Source organism: Ursus americanus, chromosome 12, assembly GCF_024610735.1.
Source record: "Ursus americanus isolate L20-20 chromosome 12, mUrsAme1.1.p, whole genome shotgun sequence".
NCBI classification, from domain to species: Eukaryota; Metazoa; Chordata; class Mammalia; order Carnivora; family Ursidae; genus Ursus; species Ursus americanus.
Genome location: NC_142138.1, coordinates 19614569 through 19640948, shown reverse-complemented (window position 1 = coordinate 19640948; position 26380 = coordinate 19614569). Strand labels below are relative to the sequence as shown.

Genomic DNA, 26380 nt, shown 5'->3' with positions numbered 1-26380 from the left:
TATGATATTGTACAGTAAGTTGTACAACTGAGATTTGCATCAAAAGCTTCAATTTCAACCCATTACTAGGCACTGAATTCATTCATTCAGGGAGCCACCATGTAGCCTGTCTTCCATCTGGTATTAGGTCAGAAGTCTACAGAAGCACTTTGGATTATGGAGCTCTAGAATCTTCTCAACAATTATTCCCAGCAGTAGACTTTTAAATAGAACAACAAAGGTATTAGCCACATGCATTAAACCAGCGACTGCTCCTGCCTCCATCCTTACTTCACTCTCAGCTGAGGTTTCCCTCATGGGAGAAGGCATCCTTGTTCTCCCCTCCCTGCTCAAGGCGGAGCTGGTTGCTCTCTTGTGTGTTCCACGAGTCCCTGAACTTCTCTCAGACAGCTGAAGTGGACTGAAGAGTAGCCAACGCCACCCTCTCCCCGAAAAGGTATGTCCACCCGGAACCTGTGAATGCGCCCTTTCAGATCAATGAAGGATCTTGAGCTGAAACCACCATGGATTATCTGAGTGGGCCCTAAATCCAATTACAAGTATCCTTGAAACAGACAGAAGAGAAGGCAGACACATGTGAAGGCAGAGGCAGAGACTGGGGTGATGCAGCCACACACACACGTAGGAAACTTGGAGCCACCGAAAGCTGAGGGAGGAAGGAAGGACTCTCCCCTGGAGCCTCTAGAGGCAGCACAGAGCAGACAACACCTTGATTTCACACTTCGGGCCTCCAAAATTGTGAAAAAATAAATTTCTGTTGTTTTAAGCCACCTAGCTTATAGTCATCTGTCAGTAGCCATAGGAAACGAACACACTAGCATTTGCACCATATTTCTGTCAAGTACCTATGCATGCTCCTCGACTAGCATGAGCATCCTGAGAACAAAGACTTCGTCTTACTCAGCTCCACACTCCCAGCCGTCTCACACAGGGCCTGCACATGCACAGTGCTCAACAGCGCTTGGTGAATGAGTAAATCCAGGCAGTCCAGGAGCCTTAGAGCAACGCCAGCACACATTCCTTGCAGCCTCCCATCAGTAGCATGACATTAGCTTGGGCCAGGTGACCATTCCACAGATCCACCCCTAAAATATCCATCTTCAAGGACCCACTGCTGCCTCAGAACTCCTATAAGGTAAAGGCCTCAAATCAATGAGCCTGTGACGGAGAGTCACAGCAACTGTGAACCTCTGCCTCACAGATCGAATTCAAGGGATAATGTACGGCAAGAGATGGAATAAGACATCTGTGTGGTGGGTATGGTGGCAGACACACAAGACCTCCCCTCTGCCCTCCAATGGCTTCGGCGTTTGGAAGAACCATAATAATCATTAGAATCACCCAAATTTTCTGTTTACTAAAGACAATGTCAGGTACTATGTAATAAAGGCTTCACAAATTTTGCTTCATCCGCATGTTAACGTTTCAAGGCAGATATTATTATTACTCTTTTTATACCAAACCTACACATGGGGGAACTGGCTATGGCGAACCGTGTGATCATGATTTTCTTGTGGATTTGACTACATAGGGCTTGGTGCCAACTGCGTGGCCCAGCTCAGAGAGGCAGTCTGGCTTTTGGAACAGGTGCCAACCTTACTCCCAATTCCATTTGAGTTTCCTACACTTATTTCCCTTTTGCTTCATTTTTAAACAGACTTCATTTCATTCTGCTCCACAGAATGCATTTCTCAAAGTCCCCATGAGGCAGTGTAACATAATAGTTTTATGACTAAAGCAAAAGATCTTTCTCCAGCCCCACCCAGTTAGGCCATCCTAGCTCCATTTTCTGGCCTCTGTGCAACCATGAACGAGCTCTTGGAGTCAGGTGGGCACAAGTTTAACATCTAGGTTTCTGGTTTCTGTGGCGCAGAGCTGACAGGACTCTCATCCTAGGTCAGGGCCATTTTGTCTACTTGTGTCTTAACAAGCCTTCTCATGGTGCACAATTTCTAAATGCCTAGCCAAAGCATGTTTAGATGTCTACGAGAGTGGAAGAGAACCATATCCCCAGGTCACCATGGGCGTCTGCAGGAGGAAAGCAGAATGCCAGAATCTCCCGCAACATGAACTGCCTTTTCAGACTCTCTCTAGGGCAGTGTTCTTGAACAAAATACGGTAACTCATTTTAAACACTTATGCTGGAGTATTTTCATTTAAATTAATGCTATCTCCTTCAAAACAATCATCTTGGGAAGCAACACATTTATTCAAACAGTGCTCACAATGCACTAACATTTCTGGAACTCTTTCTCAGCAACTGTCTTAACAGTCTTTGGCACTTCCTTTGAAAGTCTTCAGTCATAACAAATTTCATCCTCTGAGAATAGATTTGAACTTTGGAAAGAGACAAAAATTGGTTGGAGCCATGTCTAATGAATAAAGTGGGTGATCAAATCTTGTTACATCGTTTTAGGTGAAAAATGAGGCATGACTATAAAATAATGTGACTGGTTTTCCTAGGTGACCCATAAACCGACTGGCTGAAAAATAATTCCCATAGAGGAGTTTCAAAATGCTTTGAGCACTAGACGCATCACTGGAATAAGTGTACGGTTCCCAGAGTGGTGATTTGGCAGGGTACAATACTAATTTGGATATATAAGTTCAAATATGTTTGTAAAAAAAGAAATCTGATTGCTTACACTCATGAAAATGAAGAAGCTATTCTCCTGGAGAAATTTCTCCTCCTTTTTTTTGACAGCCTGGTCTGCTTTGGACAGGCAGTCTGCTGAGAAAAACCTAGCGGTGATTTTCATTTTTTGTGTCAGTCCTCCCCCATCCAACCAAAGGCTCCTCGAGAAAGGGGACATCTTCATCTCTGTCTCCAGTGCTCAGGACAGTACACGTAGAAGCATGGGACACTAATTCCACTGCTCTTGACACAAACACTTTGACTTTGCTTCTCTTGCTCCTGGGGCTTCCCTTGCTAAATTTAACTTCTTCTGCCTAGCAACAGAAACTGGACCATGTAAAATCCACCCGCACAAATTTATAGAGACCTAAGGTCGACTAGTGGGTGCTTAGGGCCAAAAGCATAAGGAAACAAGAGGGACTGACTGCTAATACACGGGGCTTCACTTCGGGTCATGGAAATATTCTTAAATTAGATTGTGGTGATGGTTGCACAACTCTGTAAACACATTAAAAATTATTGAATTGTACACATTAAATGGGTGAATTGTGATACGTGAATCATATCTCAATAAAGTAGTTTATTTAAAAAGCCCTCCACAATAGAAATGTTTGTGCCTTAATTCCTTTCTAAGATGGCGGTTGGAATAAATGATAGGTTCTCTTGCAAAAATCTAGTTCCCTATATAAAATTGTTTCTGTCTTCTTCAGCAACTCTATCACTTGCAAATAACTTCATGGTTTTCACCAAATTTGGAAAAGCATGTTTAGGATAGTGAGGACTGCCGAGTGTCCCCCAACATCAGTTATTCCTTTCCTTTAGCTTCACAGCTCCAATGCTTAGCCTGACGCATAGCACCCAGAATAACATGGATATACCCCAGTCTCCCTTGCTGCTATAGGAGGCCTTAGACTAAGTTTTGGCACAGAAGACGTGAATAAAATTAATGATGTACAGTTTCTGAGAAAGTTGTGCCTTTATTCCACTTCCTCCCCTTCCTATTGCCTGCAATGACCATATGGTGGTAGGCAGCCATCTTGCAGCATGCAGATAAGGGCAACTCACTAGGGAAGGTTGAGCAACAAAAGAAAAGAAATACAGAACCCCTTATACAACAGAGCCACCACACCAGCCCAGGACTGCCCATACCCAGAAAGAGTTCTATTACAGAAAGTGTTCTATTACTATGAACTTTTATTTTGTTTAAGTAACTTATTTGGGGACTTTGTTTTCACAGCCAAACCTATATGTTAACTAATGATAAAATCTCATCTTCTGTACCAGAACAGAATCTAAAATATGCAGCATCAGCATACCTTTTATGCCATGGCAAAACTGTTACCACTGCTACCCTGGAAGGCAGACCACTGGTCAACCAAACCTAGGCAAATAGGACAAATTCAAAATAGGAGCAGTTGTTGGCTGCTTCCTGCCACAATAGAGAGGAGCTCAGGCAAGGACTTGCCAGTCCACAGGCAAAAATGAAGGTAAAGCTCCACGAAGGGAAATATCTTTGACTATGGCCTATAAACTGTGTTGCCCAAGTCCAGTAATTTGTGGCCTTGTAGAGTTAAGATGACCACTCTTTATGTAACCAAGCTAAGGCAGCTCTCCATGAAGCAGCAGGTGTAGAAGAAAGGGCTGTGGCCTCAACTCTTTCCCAGGATTCTTTGCTAAACAATGAAAACTCACCCACCAACAAAGATCTGATTAAGGATGCTGCCTTCTTACTCAGACTAGCTTTTCCTATCTCAAGGCAGCCATCAGTGATAGAAACATCAGAGGAGGGGCAGAGCACAGAGGCCAGAAAATAAAAGCTAAAGTTTTCAGGCTTGGGGCGCCTGGAGGGATCTGTCGGTTTAGCATCTAACTCTTGATTTTGGCTCAGGTCATGATCACAAGGTCATGAGATAGAGCCCCGCATCAGGCTCCCCACTCAGCAGAGAGTCTGCTTGGGACTTTTTCTCTCCCTTAGCCTCTGCCCCGCCCCCTGCGCTCGTGCTCTCTCTCTCTCTCTCTAAAAATAAATAAAATCTTTAAAAAATAAGGTTTTCAGGCTTAAAACCCTATCTATGTGAGAATTTTCAACAGGGTTATCAGTACATGGAACTGATTAGAATAGGCCAGAAGAAGCCTAATAAGCTTTCGAAGTAATTACATAGTGAAACAAACCAAAAACTTGGTCTGCAAAAGCAACCCCTGCCTTCATATATCCCCCAAATTTCATCAGCAGAAAGCAGGATGCAAAAGCTGTGCAGATCCCAAAAAGTCTCAGAACCTACTCCCAAGTGTCCATGGCTAAGTGAGCACCGAAGGCAGAGAATGAGAGAGTCCCTCCCGGAGGGCAGAACCAGGGCTCCCAGCGGACCTGCTCCATGCTCAGGGCAAGAAGTGCACACTCCCTATGTAAGCATATATATTTACTGGAAGAAATCTGAGAGGCTGTCCCGGGGGAAGAGTGATGAGTTTCATGGGTGGGAAGAAGAGTGGGCATGGTTATCTGCACACCCAAAGAGATGGCCCACAGCAGAGATTCCTACTTGCAACTCCCTTTCCTAAGGGAACAGAACCACTCATTTTTAGCTGGCCACATGCCTCCCAATATAAAGTCTACATTTTTTTTTTTTTGCCCTTCTTGCAGGTAAATGTGGCCTGTATGGAAAATCTAATCCGTGGATTGTGAGTAGAAGTGAGGTGTGCAATTTCCAGACTGTTTAAAGGAAAGAAAACGCTTTGCTCCATCTTTTTCAAGTGCCCACTGGCTGCAATGCAGTTGTAGTTATGGGGAGGGGGGGCGCCCCGCAGCCATATGGGCAAAGGCAACACCTTCAAGACAGCAGAGTCACAAGATTGAAAGAGGTTGGTCCCACATATCTACCATACTAGTCCTGGCCTGCGACACCCAATCTCCCTAGAGAAAGAAAAACTTCTATTTTGTTTAATCCACTGCTGTTTTGAGTTTCTGTGACAACATCTTAACACCTTGAACCTATGTAATTGTGTAAATTTTTGACTTAAAATACCGGCTACATGGTATACATCAAATTCACTTGGGGAGACAGTTTAAAATGTCATCTTCTAGAGCCTCCAAACCTGAGCTAGGATGGGACGTTGGGCCTTGACAGGGAACTCTGTTAACAGAGATTCCAGATAGGAGCCGAGGAGAAAGCCTCAAGGCACAATGCTGCATATTGCATGTGCTGAATTATGATTGCTACCCTTCTCATAACATGCAACTCTGAGTAGCCATAGGAATGTGCAGTGCTGCACAGAGCCATTGGAGAAGAGTCAGATTCAGATCAGTGAAGCCAAGAGAGAGAGGCTCCCAAATGCAAATTCGGCTAAGATATTTTACATGACAAAGGCTGTTTAGTGGCTAAGTGCTCAGCTCTAAAAATCCATCCTGTCCATTCCTCCACCTAACCTCTTTCTGCTACATGTCCCCTCCAATAAAGTGGCCTCTTCTTTTCTGTTCACATACTCTCCATTCTTTAAGGCACAATTCAAGTTCCACCACTTCTTTCCCCAAATCCAGAAACATTCTCTCCCTTATCCACACTCAGCACTTTTTCTAATTCTGTTCTTTGCACATGTATGTATTTCTTCTATCTTTATTCCACCAAAGACTGGCAGGATGGAAAAGGACAGTATCTTATTTATCCCAGTATTTAATACCAGTTCAAACTCAGAAAGTGTAAATGGGGAGAACAATCATTCATAAGCCCATCATAATTAAAGGACTTTTTTTTTAATGGGAATTATACCATATTAAAAAGTGACCCAGGGGCACCTGGGTGGCACAGCAGTTAAGCATCTGCCTTCGGCTCAGGGCTTGATCCCGGCATTATGGGATCAAGCCCCACATCAGGCTCCTCCGCTATGAGCCTGCTTCTTCCTCTCCCACTCCCCCTGCTTGTGTTCCCTCTCTCGCTGGCTGTCTCTATCTCTGTCAAATAAATAAATTTTTTTAAAAATCTAAAAAAAAAAAAAAAAGTGACCCAAAGATGATTCTCTGCCAAGTCATCCTTGCCCTAAGGATATCAGGTTGGAAGTAAGGGTAGCAAGGTGCCTCTACCTAACACCAGTTACCTCAGAGTCCCAAAACATTCCCCGTCCTGCCCAGTATTCTTTCATTCCCTTCTCTAGAAACATGTCCCTTCACCTGTGTTTGCAGCTGCCCTCATGAAAGTTCAGGAAAGAGTGATCCATCCCAAATGGGAGATAGTGGAGTTCCTCCACTTATGACTAAGTTCTCAAAGCCCCAGTGGTTTGATCTGAGAACCTGAGACCCTCAATCTCTGTGTCATGTATTTGATGCCCATTTTGGTGAAAGCAGTACCTGACATTAAAAGGGGATCGTTTGTTTAATATAGAGGTTCTTAACTCAGGATCCTTAGATCCCACCCCCCAAGAGGTCCCTGGGTAGAATTCAGTGGGGTCTGTGAGTTTGAACGGCAAAACAAACAAAATATTTTAACTAACCTCTAAATGAAATTCAGCATTCCCTTGAATTATGAAGCTAGGTAATAAACCACAGAATTATTATTATTACCATTACTAATACCACCTGGGACTTTGTCATCAATAGAAATCACAGATATTTTCAGGGGCACCTTGGGTGGCTTAGTCCCTTAAGCGTCCGACTCTTGATTTCAGCTCAGGTCAAGATTTCAGGGTCATGGGATCCAGCCTCCTGTCAGGCTCAGCAGGGGGTCTCCTTGAGATTCTCTCTCTACACTCTCCCCGTGCCCCCTCCCCCCCCACTCGTGCTCTCTCCCTAAAATAAATAAATAAATATTTTAAAAACTGCAGATATTTTCATATCATATTATAGTTATCTCAAAATATTAAGATTACAAATATATCAAAATACCATTTATTCTTATCACTACTCTAAAGTAAGATAGTATTAGACCTTCCACTAAATTTTGTTAATGTGTCAATAAAGAAGTTTATATATCTTGCTGTATCACAAATTTGGTTAATATTTTGATAATTTTATTTCCAATACAATTTTTATTTCTTTTGTAATCCTTTATATTTTATTTATTTTAAAATAAAATTATTCTGAGATGGGGGTCCGTAAATGAAACAAAGGAATCCAGGGCACAAGAACCCCTGTGAATTGATGAAAGAAAACTTGTTTACTCACAAGTTACCACAAACTATTTTATTTTGCTGAAGATAATGAAGAACCATCCTTCAAATATATGAACATTCATTTACTTGTGAGTTCAAACTCTTCCCAACTCCTAAGACTGGTCATTTGCAGATCATTGGGCCCAAGAGCAATTTTTAGAGACCAGGAATGGTTTGAACTAAGTTGTCTACACTGGTATGTCTTAGACTTCTCAGTAACCAAGCCCATAAATTCCTTCCTCACTGTGCTAATCTGAGCTAGGTTTTTGGCACTTGAACCCAATTGGCTTCTGAGTAACATGGAATCCCTCTATATTGGCTGGGGTCACGGAGGGTAGAGGTGGGGGACAGTGCTGATATCTGTGAAGATATCGTAGGGGAAGAAGTGTTAATATCTGCATCAGGTTGGGCCTGATTAACTTAGTGTCCCCTTATGGACAGAGCACTGATAACACAAAAGTCCTGCCCCAGGCCCATCATGAGGTTCCCCCACAAGTGTCATTCAATCAGCTTCCACGTGCGAAGAAACTGCAGGTACTATTAAACATGTTGTTTCATTTAATCCTAACAAGAACCTCTCTGGGTATGTCTCATCATTTCCAACCTTTACAGACAAGGCGGGGGGGGGGGGGATGAGAAATCAGCTAACTTGCCCAACAGTCTCCAACTCCTATATTTTTATTCTTTCCTGCCTAGAATTCTTCCCCCTCGACAAATCCACCTTAGCAATTCCAACTCGCCTCAATTCAGCTATCACTTTTAGTGTTCTCAGACCCCAAAAATAAACCTCGTAAGGTTTTCTGATACCTTAGGAAACATCTTGCTAATGGGCGCACAGAATAAGTCAAGATAAAGCCCAGAAGCTCACAGGCACAGTTTAAAGCTCTGGCAGCTTGATGCTGAGATGCTGAATGTAGTTCTGGGAAGGCCCTTGGTGGGGCCGCTCTTGCTGCTGGGGGTGGGTCCTTGCTGCATCTCTAAAAGCTCCCTGCACACCAAATGCCCACCTTCACTTTCACTTTTCCCCTTTTTTCATAAGAGCAAAAGTCCTTTTCAGATTTCTTTTAGTTTACCATTTGCAAAAACAGGCACTTAACGTAGGTCTTTCATAAAAGTGAAGTGGCATAAGACAAACTTTCAAAAAGCAGGGGATACCTCTACAGCCCTCCATACTCTCCCCCCTTCAGAACCTGGCACATACCTCAAACAGTAACACCTAACACACTGTGTTTCTCTGTTTACTCTTGTCTACCTCCCCTTCTACACTTATTTTTGTTGAGGGCAGGAATATTTTGTATCCCGAGTACTTAGCACAACATAATTAATGTCTGAAGAGAACAAATGCATTGATCACCAACTATACACTGGCTTTAAGTGCTGGAATTTGCTTATTTCTTTTTTGAAGATTTTATTTATTTGTCAGAGAGAGAGAGAGCACAAGCAGAGGGAACAGCAGGCAGAGGGAGAAGCAGGCTCCCCACTGAACAGGGGACTCGGGACTCGATCCCAGGACCCTGGGATCATGACCCAACCAAAGGGAGACACTTAACTGACTGAGCCACCCAGGTGTCCTGGAATTTGCTTAACTTAAAGTGTATTCTTCATCCTTCACAATTCAGGGCAATTAAACAAGAACTCACTGAAAGCTACACTGTTCTAGGTACTACAAATACAGATAAAACCAGACTTTGTATTGAAGAAGTTTACTTTCTAGGGGTAGTGTCACATGTAAAGATAATTTCACTGGGATTTTATTAAACTATTCCAGAGGTATCTATGAGAAAGGAGTAGTTCATAAGGGAATGAAAGCCCATAAAGTATCTATGAGAAAGGAGTACTTCATAAGGGAATGAAAGTGGCAGAGTAAGGTTTCTGGGGAAAGTTTTTGGAACATGCTAACTGAATTGATTCACATCAGAAGTGTGGAGTGGCATACTTAAATCCCTGGTGAGGAGACAGAGACAGACAGAGACAGAGGGAACAAAATCGAAGAGCAGAAAGCTGAGGACAGAAACCTAGGAAAAGCTAGGGTGTGCATAGGGCAAGCAGACCAGGAAGGAACTCTCAAAAAGTGTGAGAATCAGGACAGTGATCAAGGCAAGGGAAGGAGGATTTAAAAATGCAAAACCTGTAGTGCCAAAGGCAACAAAAGGCAAATAAGGCCTTAAAAAGTATTCAATGGATTTAGCAACCAGAAAGTCATTACTAACCTTGGCAAGAGCAATTTTGGTGGAGTGGTGGAGGAAGCAGAAGCCAGATTGCAGCGAGGTGGTAAGTGAATGGGTAAAAAAATCAGTGGTGGCCACTGGCCAAAATGGGGAAAAGCAACAGGGCAGTAGCTAAAAGGGGATGAGGTTTTAAGAATATTATTTTTTTTAGTCCTAGCCTAATTTTTTCCTTTCCATCCCACATTACTCCCAAATGGACAACTTTCCATTTGGACACCTAAAATTCCTATTATGCTGTCAGCAAGCTCCTTAAGGACGAGACGAGTCTTGTGTCTGAATTGTCTCTTTATTCCACACATTTCTCTGCACATGGTATAGGTTCAATCTTTGTTCAATGAATGAATGAAATGTACATTCCACATAGGTGATAAGGAATTGAAAGGATCTACTGGGATACAACTATTGTTCGCTCTTCTTTCAAGGGAATTTGTGGTTGTCTGAAAACTCAAGAGCATATTCTATCTAGAGGAACTTCTCTCCCTGATGCTTATAAATGTTTGACCCAGGGAGGGAGATGAAGCTCAGGCCCAGGTTAGAATTTACAGATGACTGGAAAATAGATCTTTATAGATTCAAGGGTCCCTTTATTCCCAGAAGTTGGAACTGGCAGGTCAATGTTGGATTCTGGGTACTACAACTGCAGTTCCTCTTTAACCTGCCTGGGCTTCAGTTTTCTCACTGGCAACTTGAAGATGCCCATAATAGCATCGGCCTCTTAAGGCCACAGCATAAATGAGATACCGCGTGTTTAATGCTTTTCATAGTGCTTGACAAAATGACACTTAAATATTAAAGATAAATAAAGTACTACTAAAATGAATAAAAATATTACTAAAGGGAATGAGTTCCAGAAGAGTTGGGTAGAAGTCAAAGCTTATTTTAAATACAGAAAGAAAAATTCATTAGAAAACGTTTTCTGAAAGTGAATAATTGGCCCCAACTTACCTATTTTATAAATTCACCTTTTCATCGAACAGGTTTTACTTAAAAATCTATTTCAGAGTTTCGCCTATCCGAGTGGACCTGCCCATAAAGTCAGTTAACGGTCCTTAGCTGGTGAGGAAAGTGGGGAGGGGGACGAGCCAAGGTGTTGCATTAATTTCCTGGCCAGCCTCGAGGGCTTGCATAAGAGTGCCCCTGGGTACGCAGTTTCTGTTCTAATGAAAATTCAGCTCCAACTCCTCGATGGAACAGATCTAGAAGCACCACCGGGCAAAGACTAGCCGTTTCAAAAGCCTGCGCCCCAGCAACCAGGCCGTGCAAGGGCAGGAGCTCTGTCCCAGCGCAAACTAGGGTGTGGGGAGCGAGACTCTGCAACCTCCTTCTCAGCCCCAAGGGCCTCACGCACCAGCTGGACGGGCGCTCCCGCCACCCCTGCCCCACGGCATCGGGCTCCGTGCCCGTGAGAAGCGCCAGTCCCAGACGAGAATAGCAGGGAACCGGACGGGTTGCGAGGGGTTCTAAGCAAGGCAGAGGCGGTCTAACCTTTCCTGGTTAAGGTGACTGCACTCTGCGCTGAAACCGTATCTTCAATCACCGGAAAGGTTAATGTAAATGTCAAAGGCCTCAGCGGGAGGAGGGGAGGGGAAGGGAGGAGGAGACAGAAGGGCGGGGCAGGAGGCGGAGGGTCCGCCCTCCCAAGGTCAAGTCCCGCTCGCCCGCCCCCGGGGAGTCGACCGAGCAGCTCGGCAGAGCCCCCGTGGCCACCTTCCAGCACACAGCGACCTGCGCGGGGCCTCCGGGCTGGGAACAGCGAGCCCAGAGGGGCGGGGGTGGAGACTGGGGCGGCCGCGTGCGGAAGTAGCCGGGCCGGACCCGGCAGGGGGCGGGCGGCGACACCGGCCGCACGTAGCGCACGGCCCCGTATCGGGCGCACGCCACGGAGTAGTCGGCGCGTCGCTTACCCCGTTGGCGGCGGCGATGCGGACGATGAGCTGGATGGCCTCCTTCATGTAGAACCTGCCGTCCCCGCCCACCACCAGGGTGGCCTCCTGCCGCTGCGCCGGCTCCACGGTGGAGATGATACTCTGGATGAAATTCTCCGCGTAGTTGGTGCTGCTCTGAAACACCTTCACCCGCTTCCGCAGCCCGCTCGTGCCCGGCTTCTGGTCCGGGTACGCCTGGGTCTTAACCGTCACAATCTTCACCATGGTGGCGACTCGCTTCCTGGGGCTGGAGCTGACTCTGCTAACCGAGGGGCGGCCGGAGCTGTGGCTGCAGCTGCTCTGGAGGGCGTGCTCGGACGGGGCAGGGGCAACGCCAGCTCTCTCGCCTGCGCTCGGCCCTCCTCCTTAAAGGGACAGGGGACAGGGCCCTCCCTCCGCCGCTGGTCCCACTTCTCAGGTCCGGGGGGTAGGGCAAAGGGAGCGCCCACCTCCAGGCCTCTAGTGCAGTGGGTGGAGCCTCTCTCGTTTCCCCATCCCACCCCACCCCCGTAAGCCAATCCACTATAAAATGAAATCCGCAGCTCCTCCCCTAAATGGAAAGGCAGAACCTGGGGTAGGGACTCTGTCATAGGGCAAGAGCTGGAGAGGGAGTGGGAAAATTGCAGAGTACAATGATTTCCTGTGGTTTGGCTAGAGTGTAAAGAACTTTCTGGAAACCTGTTCTGAGGGATAGAAGTGCCAGCCTTAGGTAGATTCATGACTCCTTATTCTTTATATTCTCCAAATATTAGGGTATTTCTATCAGAAAAAGGAGTCAAGGTCTAATTCGACCTACTACTACTTTCTGTGTGTTTACTGATGAACGAAACCCTTTACTTCCATGGTTAGGGTAGGTATACTGATAACTAAGTTTTATTGAATATAATGTTTCTAATCCTTGCTAAAGTACAAGTTTTATTTTTCACTATTTCATGCTTACAAAACTGAGATTCAAAAAATTAAATGGCTTATTGCGGCCACAGAGATAAGTATACACAGGAGGCCAACTCAGGTGGGTGTGGCTCCAAAACCAGGGCTCTCACCATGATTTGCCTGCCATGTCACCAGGTTTGATAACTAGGAAATGTACAGGGAGGCCTTGATAGATACAGGCACAAATACAAAGAAAGGCTGAGTATAATATTATTCATCATCAAAATAAGCCAGTTATTTGTGTAGTAGAAATTTGGTGAAGAGATGAAGAAGGACTGAAAGAGTTCATGGAGGATAGAGAGTCAACGAAAGAGACTTGATTATTAAGTAGGAATGTTGATTCTTTCCTTTTGGTTTAGCATCCCCCTCAATTTGGTGAGAGTGATTGCCTGCTCTGCTCAGGAAATATGTCATTTGTAGAAAAGCCACAGCTTTTTCCCCCTGCTTATGAGACGTGTGACCTGGAAAAAGCTAGTAACAATGGGCATCCATCTCTTTACAATAAAATGAACATAAAACCTACCTTAGAGAGTTTCTGCAAGAATTAATGGGCGTTTGTCTGTATTTCTCAATCATGGGTACACAATAGAATCACCTGAGACACTTCTGAAACTACACAGGCTCCAGTCCAAACAGATTAAATCATAATCAGCTGATGTAAGCAAATCACCTGGCATGGTGCCTGAACCATAACGGCCCTGAAAAAATAGCTCCCCTTCCCTAATTCCAAAACTAGAACTTATCATTAGCTTGTGAATTTGATTCTGTTCGTGCCCCTTTAATGGTTAATTAGTATATCTTGATCAAGAAGAGAGGCTGACAGATGCATATAGCTGCTGATTCTCAGGTTGATATAGGTGGTATGTAAATATAGGTACGTGTTTTGTTTTGTTTTTTAAAGTAGGCTACACACCCAACATAGGGCTTGAACTCACAATCTCAAGATCAAGAGTCACATGCTCTGCCAACTGAGCCAGCCAGGCACCCCGGTATGAGTTTCAGGGGCAAATAACATGTGAAAACTGAATCCTGGACTGTTGTTAATGATTTCTAATATTTACACCGAAGTGCACAAAGCTTCACAGAGTAGGATCATCTTGTGAATTAAGTACTATAATCAACCCCATTTTATAAACCAGAGAACTGAGGTAGAATGATGAATGTAATCAAAGCTGGCTAACTCCACAAAATGAAAATATAGCATAGAATCACAGAGTCTTAGAAATACCTACCTTGCAGTTGTGTGGATTCCTTTAGATACTGAATATAGAGTTCCTAGCATAGTACTAATAAGTACTCAGTAACTGATAATTCATTATTATAAAGTGGTGGGTTCAAATTTGGCTAAAATAAAAAATACTGACAATATCAAGTGCTAAGGAGGATGCAGAGAAACTGAAACTCTCATACATTGCTGATGGAAACGCAAAATGGTACAGCCACTCCGGAAAATACTTTGGCACTTTGGTAGTTTCTTAAAAAAGCAAACATACACTTACCATAAGACCCAGCAATCTCACCTCTGCCTGTCTACCCTAGAAAAATGAAAACATGTTCATACAAAAGAATATATAATTTGTGAATGTTTATAGCAGCTCAATTAATATTGATAAAAACTGGAAATGGCCTAGCAAATGAATCAATAAAATAACTGTGGTATATCCATATAAAGAAATACTCTACAGGCTGGGCTCAGTCAGTACAGCATGCAACTCTTGATCTTGGGGTTGTATGTTCGAGCCCCACGTTGGGGAGATAGATTATTTAAAAATAAATCTTTAAAGAAAAAAAAAAACACATGCAAAGGACTAGAAGGAACTCTATCAAGATATATAACAGTGATTAAGTAGAAGGAAATCATCAAGATATATAACAGTGATTACCTCTGGGTTATGAGAGAGGGTATTTTTATATTCTCCTTTATGCTTTATCTAGATTTTTCATGCTTTCTATGGAGAATCTATTATTTCTATAAACAATTTCTACACCTAAACTAATATTGCACTGTGTTAACTATCTGGAATCTAAATAAAAACTTGGGGGGAGGGGAGAAGAAACTACACTACATGGGGGGAAACGCCACTATTTGTTTTCTTTTTAGTACCTCTTTTAGGTGGTAATTATGTTTTTTCACTGATAAGTTATCCTTTATCCTTCAGATGGTATGCATTCATTCACGCTTTGATTCATTCATTTCACAAATGTGTTGTACTTCTGCTAAGCACCAGCTCTTTGAAAGGTCTTAGGTGAACAAGTCAGAATGGCCCTTGGTCTCACACAATAACACCCCATTTCTCCTTCACTTAGCTCTTGGAAACCACTATTCTGCTTTCTATCTCTATGAATTTGACTATTCTAGTCTCATATAAGTGGAATCATACAATATTTGTCCTTTTGGTCTGGCTTATTTCGCTTAGCATAGTGTCTTTAAGGTTTATCCCTGTCTTAGTATGCCAAAAGGGTTTTAAACAGAGGAATATTTCAGTCACAGTAACATTTTTAAGTAATCACTCTGGCTGCCTTGTCAATGAATGAAAGGAAAAAAATGAATTGAAACCAGATAGGGGGAAATGGTAGACTATACTAGGTCAAAGTCAATGGAGATGGACAGAAGTGAATAGACTCAAGATATTTTCAGAAAGTGGAATCAGCAGCACTTGCTGACAGATTATATGTATAGGGTGAGTGAAAAGGAGTAGTGTCTCCTAGCAATTTGAGACTGGGACTATTAGAAGAAATGTGGAGTTGGAGGGTGATACAGTATCATGAGTTGTTTTGGACACATAAAGTTTGAGGTTTCTGTCATGCATCCACAAGGAGGTACAGAAAGAAGTATTATAGAGGTCTAGAGCTTAGAAAAGAGACATGGCAGAGTGATATGAACTTATAATCCATTAGCATATAGATAGCATTTGAAAACTTGAGAACAAATGAGATCATTAGAAAGAGAATACAGAGTACAGAAGAAAAAAAAAAAAAAAGGAAAGAAATCCGTCACTGAGGTCTGAGAAACTCCAACATTTAAAGGACAGTAACTGCCATGTGAAAAAATTAGGCTTTTCTACCTCTGAAAGACAATTTCTTCAGGAACATCAATACAGGAGGAAGATTTAGATGTTTCTTCCATAAGCCTTCCAGCTTTCCATAAACCTGAACTCAAATCTACTAGGTTCCATTCAAAGGCAAGGACGATCTATTTCTTCAGCAAGTTATTAATATGCCATTTAGGAGTCTTCCTGTAAGTCCAGAATTTTGTCAGGTTTCATCTAGATTAAAAAAAAAAAAAAAGCAGTTGGAAATCCTGTGAAAAGCTTTAATGATTTCTCTGTCGTGATATACAAATATATATAAATGGGAGGTAGGTTAAGTCCTGGCTAGATAAATGTACAATGCTTGGTCAATCCCATTTCCAAATACAGTATTCATGAAGACAGCTTTACCTTCACCCTTTACAAATCATCACTTGCATTCCAACTATAGTGATTTAAAGAAATGTGTTTATCGTAGGATATAAATCTCTGATAAATGCAATAAACAACAAATGGCATGCATATGCAATTTATAATGAAAAAAGACTTATGGGGGGCACCTGGGTGGCACAGCGGTTAAGCATCTGCCTTCGGCTCAGGGCGTGATCCCGGCGTTCTGGGATCGAGCCCCACATCAGGCTCCTCCGCTATGAGCCTGCTTCTTCCTCTCCCACTCCCCCTGCTTCTGTTCCCTCTCTCGCTGGCTGTCTCTATCTCTGTCAAATAAATAAATAAAATCTTTAAAAAAAAAAAAAAGACGTATGGAATTTATAATGGAAACACTGGATGGTGATGTGGGTGATCTAGTGGCATTAGCCATTAGCAGTTGTTACATGGTTCATATGAAATTGATAATTAAAATATACTGAAAAGTTGGGCACCTGGGTGGCTCAGTCAGTTAAGTGTCTGCCTGGGGCTCAGGTCATGATCCCCAGGTCCTGGGATTGAGCCCTGCTTCAGGCTCCCTGCCCCTTGGGAGCATGCTTCTCCCTCTGCCTGCTGCTCTCCCTGCTTGTGCTCTGTCTCTCTGTCATATAAATAAAATATTTAAAGGAAAATTTAAAAAATTATAAAATAAAATAGACTGAAAAGTAATTCATTAACATGTAGACAAAGCTTTAGAGAGCACCTATATTGTTAAAAACAAAACAAAACACAATGTTATATTTGTATACACTCAGCTTCCCATCTGGTGGTGTCAAGCGATGGCTGAAGAATCTGTACTGAGGAATCTTTATTGGGTTAGTCTCCAGTTTAGGCCAAGAATAGTGGCCCGAATCTCTCTCCTTTTTTTTTTTTTTTTAAGATTTTATTTATTTATCAGAAAGAGAGAGAGAGCACAAGCAGGGTGAGTGTCAGGCAGAGGTTAGAAGCAGGCTTCTTGCTGAGCAAGGAGCCCAACGTGGGACTCAATCCCAGGACCCCAGGTTCATGACCTGAGTCAAAGGCAGACGCTGGGGGCGCCTGGGTGGCTCAGATGTTAAGCGTCTGCCTTCGGCTCAGGGCGTGATCCCGGTGTTATGGGATCGAGCCCCACATCAGGCTCCTCCGCTGGGAGCCTGCTTCTTTCTCTCCCACTCCCCCTACTTGTGTTCCCTCTCTCGCTGGCTCTCTCTCTCTCTGTCAAATAAATAAATAAAATCTTAAAAAAAAAAAAAAAAAGGAGACGCTGAACCGAGTGAGCCACTCAGGCATCTCTCAAATCTCTCTCTTACCCAAGAGTTCTACTAGGCCTGAAAGGTGATCTCTCAATTAAGAGAGCTGTGGGAGAAGAGGTAAATTATAGATAATCCCTTACAAGAATTTTCAGTTATTTGTAGCTGGCAAATAACTAATTGATGATTCCATATGAAGCCATACAAATTAATGCTGAGCAATAACTGCAAATGTCATGTTAGTTCATTTGTTAAACCCAAATCACAGGTTCTTCCTGGCTGCAGATTTTGTTCATTATGTTAAATTTTGATTTATTTGTAACTTGCTGAAATGACTAGTTTCTACATATGGAAGCAATATGAAATCATTTAATGTCTTTTCTATTTGTATCCGTAAGTCATTCAGGTGCTTAAAACTTTTAATTGAATGAAAGTTCATGGATATCTGGAGTCTCTGATTCTGAAATTAAGTTTGTTCCTGTGCCAAAATAATAATAGTTTCTGAACTCATGTTTCAGTGTCAAATGATTATTCATGAAGCTATATGTGAAAAAGATTGATATATAATAAATTGGGCTTTTCCCTTAGAATTCATTTTTGGAATCTACTATAAAGGATATCAGTCTGAATTAATTTATATGAATATTTTATATGCAAATATTAATATTTCAAATGGCAAAGAGATAAGATTTTTAAAAATACAGATTATGAAGGACATTTTTTAAGAGATAATGAATGTCTTCTGTTACCCCCTTTCGCCAGTGTTCTTGACTAAGGAATCAAGATGCTATGGTAGGCTCAATAATGGCTGCCTGAGAGAGATCCACATTCTAACCCCTGCAACCTGTGCATCATATGGCAAGAAAAGGACTTTGCAGGTATAATTAAGGATCTTGAGATGGGGAGATTATCCTGGATTATTCAAGTGAGTTCTAAATGCAATTATAAGTGTTCTAAGAGGGAAGCAGAGATAGCTTTTATTACAGAAGAGGAGAAGACAGTATGACCAATGAAGCAGAGACTGGGGTGATGCAGCCACAAACCATGGAATGCCAGCAGCCATCAAAAGCGGGAAGAAGCAGGAAATACACTCTCCTCTAGAACCTCTAAAGAGAGCACAGCCCTAATGACACCTTGATGTTAGCTCAGTATACTGATTTTGGACTTCTGGTTTCCAGAACTGTGGGAAAATTCATGTTTTAAGCATGGTGATTTGTGGTAATTTGTTACAGCAGCCATAGGAAACTAAATACAAATGCTTTAATTTTATGGAGGCGTATGAGCCAGGAAGCTCAAACTCATCTCATGATTCCCTAGAAGCCTAAAGTATGATGTCAGGTCATCAGTAAGAGACGGAATAAGAAAAAGAAGACTATATTCTAAGTCTCTACCAGTGAATAAATGACAGAGGAAAGTATATTAGGTACAGCATGAGTAAAACAAGGAAGCAAGAAATCGTGGAGGTAATTATTTCCAAATTATTTTGCTCAAATTATCTGAATAAGTTAAAATCTGTTTTATTGAATTGGCTAGGAAAGTTTCATTCACTGTGTAGAATTGGATCCAACAGACCGTGAGTGTTCTGTCTGCCACTTTGAGGTTTTGAATACTCCCTATCAAAACTAGCTTTGACGGGTGTTAGCAATTTTTCCTAATGAGTGAATTGTTTTGTTTCCTTACTTTGACATTACTGACTCCTGTAGCTCCTGTTATATATTTTTCTTAATTCTGAAGATAGCTTTGAAATAATTTATATTCATTGCCCTCGCTCTCCTTTTATCCATCCATCCCTCCATTCAAATCATCTATAAAATACTAAACACATAGTACAAGATACTTAGTTAGGCTCAGATTAGTCACCTAAGATAAGATCCTGTACTCAAGGAGATAAAAACAGAACAGTCCAGACACATGTAAGAAACAAAGTATGAGACACAAAAAGGTATTGATTTTTAAAGCTAGTATTAGAATTTAAAAAATATCTAATCAATAATCAAAACTTCTACCTTAACAAACTAGGAAAAGAACTAATAAGCCCAAAGCAAACAAGAAGAAGAAAATATTAAGAACAGAAATCAATGAAATTGAAAACAAAAATAAAGAAAAATCAATGAAACTAAAAGTTGGTTCTCGGAAAAGATCAATAAAATTGATAAAACTCTAACAAAACTGGCAAAGAAAAAAAGATACACCTTATTACTATCAGGAATGACAGAGGAAATATCACTACAGACCCCATAAACAATGCTTTATAAAACTCTCTACACATACATTTTACAACTTATATTAAATGGACCAATTCCTCAAAACCCACACACTACCAATCCCCCCACGACCAGATGAAATAGATAAACTGAATGGCCCCATAACTGTTAAAGAAATTGAATTAGTACTTCAAACCTCCAAAAATTCTCCCCACCCGGATGGTCTCAAAGACAAATTGAAACGAACATTTAAAGAAGAAATAACACCAATTGCACACAGTCTCTTTTAGAAAATAAAAGGAAGAAACATTCAAATTTTTTTAAAAGATTTTATTTATTTATTTGACAGAGAGACAGCCAGTGAGAGAGGGAACACAAGCAGGGAGAGTGGGAGAGGAAGAAGCATGCTCCAGCGGAGGAGCCTGATGCGGGGCTCGATCCCAGAACGCCGGGATCACACCCTGAGCTGAAGGCAGATGCTTAACGACTGAGCCACCCAGGTGCCCCGGGAAGAAACATTCTTGACTCATTTATGAGGTCAGCATTGCCCTGATACCCAAACCAGACAAAGACATTACAAATCAAGAAAACTAGAGAGGGATACCTGGCTGGCTCAGTCAGTTAAGCAGCTGGCTCTTGGTTTTGGCTCAGGTCATGATCTCAGGGTCCTAGGATTGAGCCCCTTGCTCAGTGGGGAGTCTGCTTGAGGATTTTCTTTCTCTCCCTCTGTCCTACTCCCCACTCTCACACAAGATCTCTCTCTCCCACTTAGGAAAAAAAAAAGAAAACTGGAGATCAATATTCCTCATATACATAGTCACAAAAATGCCCAACAATGTACTAGCCAATTGAATTCACAATATGTATTATAAAAATAGCATATCACAACCAAGAGGGGTTTATCTTGGGAATGAATGGCTGGTTCAATATTTGAAAATCCATCAGTGTAATCCATCACATTAATAGTCTAAAGAAGAAAAATAATACAAGGACAAAGAAAAAAATATTCAACATTTCAGCATCCATTCCTGATTTTTAAAACATCTCAGTAATCTAGGAAAAGAAGGCAACTTTCCCAACTTATAAAAGGGCATCTACAAAAACATCTTCAGCTAACTTCATAATATGAAACTCTCATACATTGCTGATGGAAACGCAAAATGGTACAGCCACTCCAGAAAACACTTAGGCACTTTGGTAGTTTCTTAAAAAGTCAAACACACACTTACCATATGACCTAGCAATCTCACTTCTACCTATCTATCCTAGAAAAATGAAAACTTATGTCCACACAAAAGAATCTGTAATCTGTGCATGAATGTTTATATTTATAGCAGCTCAATTAATATTGCCAAAAACTGGAAATGGCCTAGCAAATGAACCAATAAACAAATCGTGGTACATCCATATTAAGATATACTACTCAGGGGTGCCCGGCTGGCTCAGTCAGTAGAGCATGCAACTCTTGGTCTCAGGGTTATACGTATCTCAACCAGTGGTTTCTCTAACAAGTTTTGTAATCTGTCTTAACTAGGCTGTGCCCATATTAGGAAGCAGTAGATAATATTTAAGTTTCTTAGATTCCTTAATTTGTCTTTATTTTTCTTATTGAGAGAATGATGTCTGTGAAGGCAATTCAGCCAAAGACTCAGAGAACCTCATCTGTAATAAATGTCCAGGCCCTAGCTTTTACAAGGAAAGCCATAAAGCGAGTCTCTACTTCAGTGGTTCTCAAAGTGTGGTTCATGGAACCCTGGTAGCCTAAACCCATTTAGGGGTTCTACAAAGGCAAAATTATTTTTTAAGATTTTATTTACTTATTTTAGAGAGAGAGTGAGCACAAGTGGGGGGGGGAGGAGAAGCAGACTCCCACTGAGCAGGGAGCCCAAAGTGGGGCTCAATCCCAGGACCCTAGGATCATGACCTGAACCAAAGGTAGATGCTTAATTGACTGAACCACTCAGGCACCCCAGCAAAACTATTTTTTAATGCAAGATGTTTTTTCCCTTTTTACTGATAGTGCAAAAGCAATGGTGGGTAAGGCACCCTAGCATGAATCAAGATAGAGGCAACAGACCGCACTGTAAAGATTGTATTCTTCACTGGCACACACTACTTAACTTAAAAACAAATACCAGTTTCACTTTAACTCTCAACTCTTGGCTACATATCGTATTAATACACTGTGCGATGAAGAGAAAGAACACATAAAGCACTTCTACTGCATTCCTAAGTACAGTGGGTGTTTCAAGGCAAAGTCCTTATGTGAATTGAAAGTTGAATGAACTACCTTATCATTTATACCATTTTTACTTGAATAAAATAAAACCAGACAAAATAAAACAAAAAATCCTCACAGGAAAAAAAAAAGTATTAGTTTTAAAATAGAAGCTCAAGAAGTAGAATAGTTTCTTCTGGATTGGAGAAAGGATTAAAGGTTTCATGAAGGATGAGGCATTTAAAAATATGTGTTAAAGGTACAGAGTGTTAATATTTGTCACAATCTATCTTCTCTGACAAAGCAGTGCTCTATGCATATTTGGCACTCAGCAAGTACGTGATTGACCTATTGTTTGTGATATTAATAGGCAGAGACAATACAGGAAATTCTAGGAAAAGTGAAAGACATGAGAAAATACCTGAAATCTCTATCCTTTTTGAAATCCCTCTTATCCCTTCAAGTTCATTTAAAGTTCTAGCTCATTCCTGATTCTTCCAGCCCATACTCGTCTTTCCAACTTGTCCAAATTTCTTCTATCAAATAGTCTAATACCTTAGTGTAGCACTTCTCCAGATTTTAAAGCTCATGCTTCATTTCCTTTAATAGTTATTAAAATGTGCTTTATTTTATATTATTTAAATTTTAAAATACACTGTACTGTATAACTAAAACCAAAGCACTACTTAGCTTCAAACTACCCTTCTCTCATTCCTTCAATCTTCTGGGAGTCTTATTCCCTTCAAAAAATTGGACAAGCCTTCCCCTCCTTTTTTGTTCCCATGCCTTCACCTGTAATTTATGCTCAATGATCAGTGCTTACTAATTTAGAACTTAATAGTATTCCTTAATAGGCTAATATGTAACACATTTTCTCAGCTCTTTCTTTTTCTGGATTATATCCAAAATATGATTAGTGTGGTGTATTAAATTTCTGTATCATATTCAACCTACACCAAAAATAGATCTAAAAGAAGGCTTCTGGCTTTTAAAAAAAAACCAGATCTACTACAGTATCTAATGAAAAATCAACAAAACTATTAAATGTAGTTGTCTTAATCTGTTAATGACATGAAAAACAAAACCTTGGTAAATAGAATTTAATAGTAATGAGCCATTTTTTCTTATGTGTCTATTTTTAATTTACAAACAGCCCTAATAATTAGGAAAAATTCATACCGCAGCTAAGTTTATTTTAATTTTCTGCCCACTTTATTCAACTGTCCAGCAAATATTTATTGCATATCTATTATGGTTCTATGGTATATACTGGAACCACAACTGTCCCTGCTTTCAGCCTTTTACCTTTTCAGGTAAAAATAAACAGTAATTCCTGTACAGTATGACGAGTGCTACAATGAAGAATAAGCATGAGCTTTTAGGGCCACCAAAGTAGTCTTGGTAGGGGCTTAATCAGGAAAGGATTCTTAGAAAAAGTGACATATTCACTGAGACCTGAAGGAAGAAGGAGGAGTAGAGAGACAATTATTTTTCTATAGGCAGAAAGAAACATCACATCCAAAGGGCCTGAGGTGAGAGATAATGTGGAAACTGGGAGAAGCTGCAGAAGTGTAGGTGAAAAGAAATGTCAGAGGTGGGAAGAAAATCTGAAGAATATCAGAAAGAAGACTTTAAAATAAATACACACTACAGGGCGCCTGGGTGGCTCAGTAGGTTAAACATCTGACTCTTGATTTCAGGACAGGGCATGATCTCATGTTGCTGTCAGTGATACAGCTGGAACCAAGATGGGACTCATAGCCATATTTTTATCAAAGGTATCAAAAGGCAGCAGAATATGCTAGCCTAAAATGTGCCACTTTAACATATGGATTGTTTTGAGCTGAAGGCAATTAAGACCCAACTGACTTGGGAAAAGCTTATTAGCTCTCCCTTAACTGCCTAAAAGAATTTAGATAGATGGCCTGTACCAGGAAGAGAGCTATTACTAGAGATAATTTTTTATATCAGAAAGACTTACCTGTGTGGCATGGCAAACATTTGTTTACCAAACATTCACTCTTCTCATCTTCCTGTGAACGGTCTTCTTCCCCTTTGAAGCCCCAGAATCCTATCCTCTCTCCTCTGCTCGGGATGGTATATAAGCCTCAATTGGCTGACTGCCTGTGGGTCTCATGTCTTTGTCGGGCTCCCATAATGAAATTTCTTTTTCTCCTGTTAATGTCCCATGTCTAGTTGATTATTAGACCAGCCAATGAATCCATAAAGCGAGGCCAGATACTTGGTTCCTGGACCTGTTTTGAAAGCAGAGGCAGAACTATAGTTGTATTAGTTGCATTATTAACTTAGCTCCACATTCTATTTTGTTCCCTACTTCTGTTTTATGCATCTCTTAACTTCATACACGATCAATCACTAACTTTCCCTTTTTTGCCCCTACTCCCTGTTTACCCACTGACTGTAGAAACCTAATGGGGACTGGATGGTAATATTTGTCTTGAAATTATCTGATGTACCTGATCATACCAGGTCCCAAATGGCACCTCTTTCAAGGCCTCTCACTTCATGATTCAAGAAACTCTTCACCCTCCTCTCATGCATTCACCTCCTTCCCTAAATGTATATAAACTGTCCCTAGGCTCAAAAGGGCAAGGCAGCTTTGGGAATGATCTCCTTGCCTTCTTCTTGGGCTGCTCTTCTGATAATAAAGCTCTCTTTGCTTAAAAACTGGAGTCTCAGACATTAGCTTACTGTGTATCAGGTGCTCAGACAAGTTTGAGTTCAGTAACAAAAGAAAGAAGGGAAAATGTTCCCCCAGCAACAACTTGAATGCCTTTAGCTAACCACTTCTTTGAGTAGTCCAGGGATACAACATTCTGTTGCATGAGGAAAGCTGAAGTTCCATACAGGTACCACAAGATACTATGTATGCTCTAATCCAGCAAAACGTCTATTGCCACAAACATGGACTGAAACACATGTATCATAGTGTGCTTTCCCATCGCCTGGATGGCTAAGGCTCCAAGTTCTGTGAGTTAATGCCATTATATTACATTCTGATCTGTTTCATCTTATAGATCACTTTTGGCAAGAAAGAGCAGATGATACCAGAGCAGATTGTATAGTTGAAGAGACTGCATATACACTTTCCTTAAAGTACCAGTGTTATATTTGCATGGCCCTTGACATCTAAGAAGATTGTGTGACTATGGCTCAGGTTAGAGATCCTCTCATCAGGGAAATCATTCCCGAATCTGTGATTTGCTGCAGATTAAGTTTTCTCATTTGTTCAAATGTCAAATCACTCACCACTACCATCAGTTTTCATATCTACTGTGCTATGGTGCATTAAGACAAGAATCCCCTCAGAAGTAAATTCAACATCCAACTCCAGACCTGTTGCTCCAATCGTACCTGCCTGCCAAATGGTCACCAGTATGGATGGTGGTAGAACAGCTTCCAGGGCTTGAATACCTACAGGCCCAGAAGGGGTTGGAGGAGGAAACATCAGCTCAAAGCTGAAGAGGTGCAGCAAGAGGTAGAGGCTGCTGGTGGAAAAAGGCAGGTTTTGAAGGGGCTATGCATCATCCTCAGCAGCAGCAGCAGCAGCAAAGAGAAGGCACCCAAGAGGCCCCCTGGTCCTCCCACAGCCACATGCCTGTGACCAGAGTGGCATGGATGGGAGTGTGTGACCTGCTGGGCTCCGGGGACAAAACAGAAGACAGGGTGAGAGCCCAAGGCACTAGCTGCAGCTGGCCTATTTTCATTTTCTTTGAATTTATTTTTGATGAGTAAGATTAAACCAAAAGTATACAGGATTTTGTAGAATTCATCAAATACCATTTTTTAAAAGCTTATCTGTAAGTTTATTTTGATTTATTATTGGTAACTGAAATATGCCCAGATTTCCCATTAAATTAATAAGAAAGCCACACATTAAAAACATTATTTCTATTTTATAATTATATTTTAATAATAAAGTATATAACATGGGTATAAAATATAAACACATACAAATTAAATAGATTATTGTTTATGTATATCAGTTAAATTGATTAGCATTTAGTTTATCAACAAATAACAGACTAAGCCTGAAAGAATTCTTAGTTTGACAGCCTCAAGTAGAAAACAATATTTAAGATATAAGGGAATACACACAATAATATATCCATTCTTGTCGTTCATTCAGAGGCATTACATGTTGACAAACCTGCATATAAAAATAGAAAACTTTTACTTTCCTTTTACATATTGTTATTTTTGGCTAATTTTTAAACAGGATAACATTTCTAGACCCTATGCAAAAAATATCCCTGTGCAGATAAAATTCTACACCATTTGTCCTTAGTGGGTACCTACAATCTATGATCTGATGTCTAACAGAAAATCCAGCATAAATTCCACTCAAATATAGGAGCTGATATTTGGTGTACATAAATGTGGGGTAAGAGTA

At 41.2% G+C, this 26380-nt stretch overlaps 2 protein-coding genes and 1 pseudogene across 5 annotated transcripts in view; all 3 read right to left on the bottom strand.

The window, feature by feature from the left end:
- The window catches only part of PGM1 (phosphoglucomutase 1), a 61539-nt gene extending 49213 nt beyond the window's left edge, over positions 1-12326 (bottom strand). The window contains exon 1 of the mRNA XM_045802168.2: positions 11907-12326. Within this exon, the coding sequence (XP_045658124.2) occupies positions 11907-12152 (246 nt within the window). The 5' untranslated portion in view covers positions 12153-12326. The remainder of the gene's footprint in view (positions 1-11906) is intronic.
- Positions 12327-15823: 3497 nt separating this feature from the next.
- LOC123795358 (glycerophosphodiester phosphodiesterase 1 pseudogene) lies at positions 15824-25335 on the bottom strand (annotated as a pseudogene). Its single transcript, XR_015726256.1, has 2 exons — positions 23948-25335; positions 15824-16126 (listed from the first exon to the last, which is right to left on the bottom strand). The product of XR_015726256.1 is annotated as a glycerophosphodiester phosphodiesterase 1 pseudogene (transcript).
- The window catches only part of EFCAB7 (EF-hand calcium binding domain 7), a 51037-nt gene continuing 40480 nt past the window's right edge, over positions 15824-26380 (bottom strand). Inside the window, exons 14-18 of one of the 3 annotated variants that reach the window (XM_087865963.1) lie at positions 26086-26137; positions 25342-25401; positions 23948-24221; positions 20353-20515; positions 15824-16126 (exon numbers count right to left, since the gene is read on the bottom strand). In XM_087865963.1, the coding sequence (XP_087722089.1) occupies positions 24145-24221; positions 25342-25401; positions 26086-26137 (189 nt within the window). In that variant the 3' untranslated portion in view covers positions 15824-16126; positions 20353-20515; positions 23948-24144. Of the gene's footprint in view, positions 16127-20352; positions 20516-23947; positions 24222-25341; positions 26138-26380 lie in introns of those variants that run through there. The other 2 variants (XM_087865962.1, XM_045802166.2) reach the window with 2 other exon arrangements.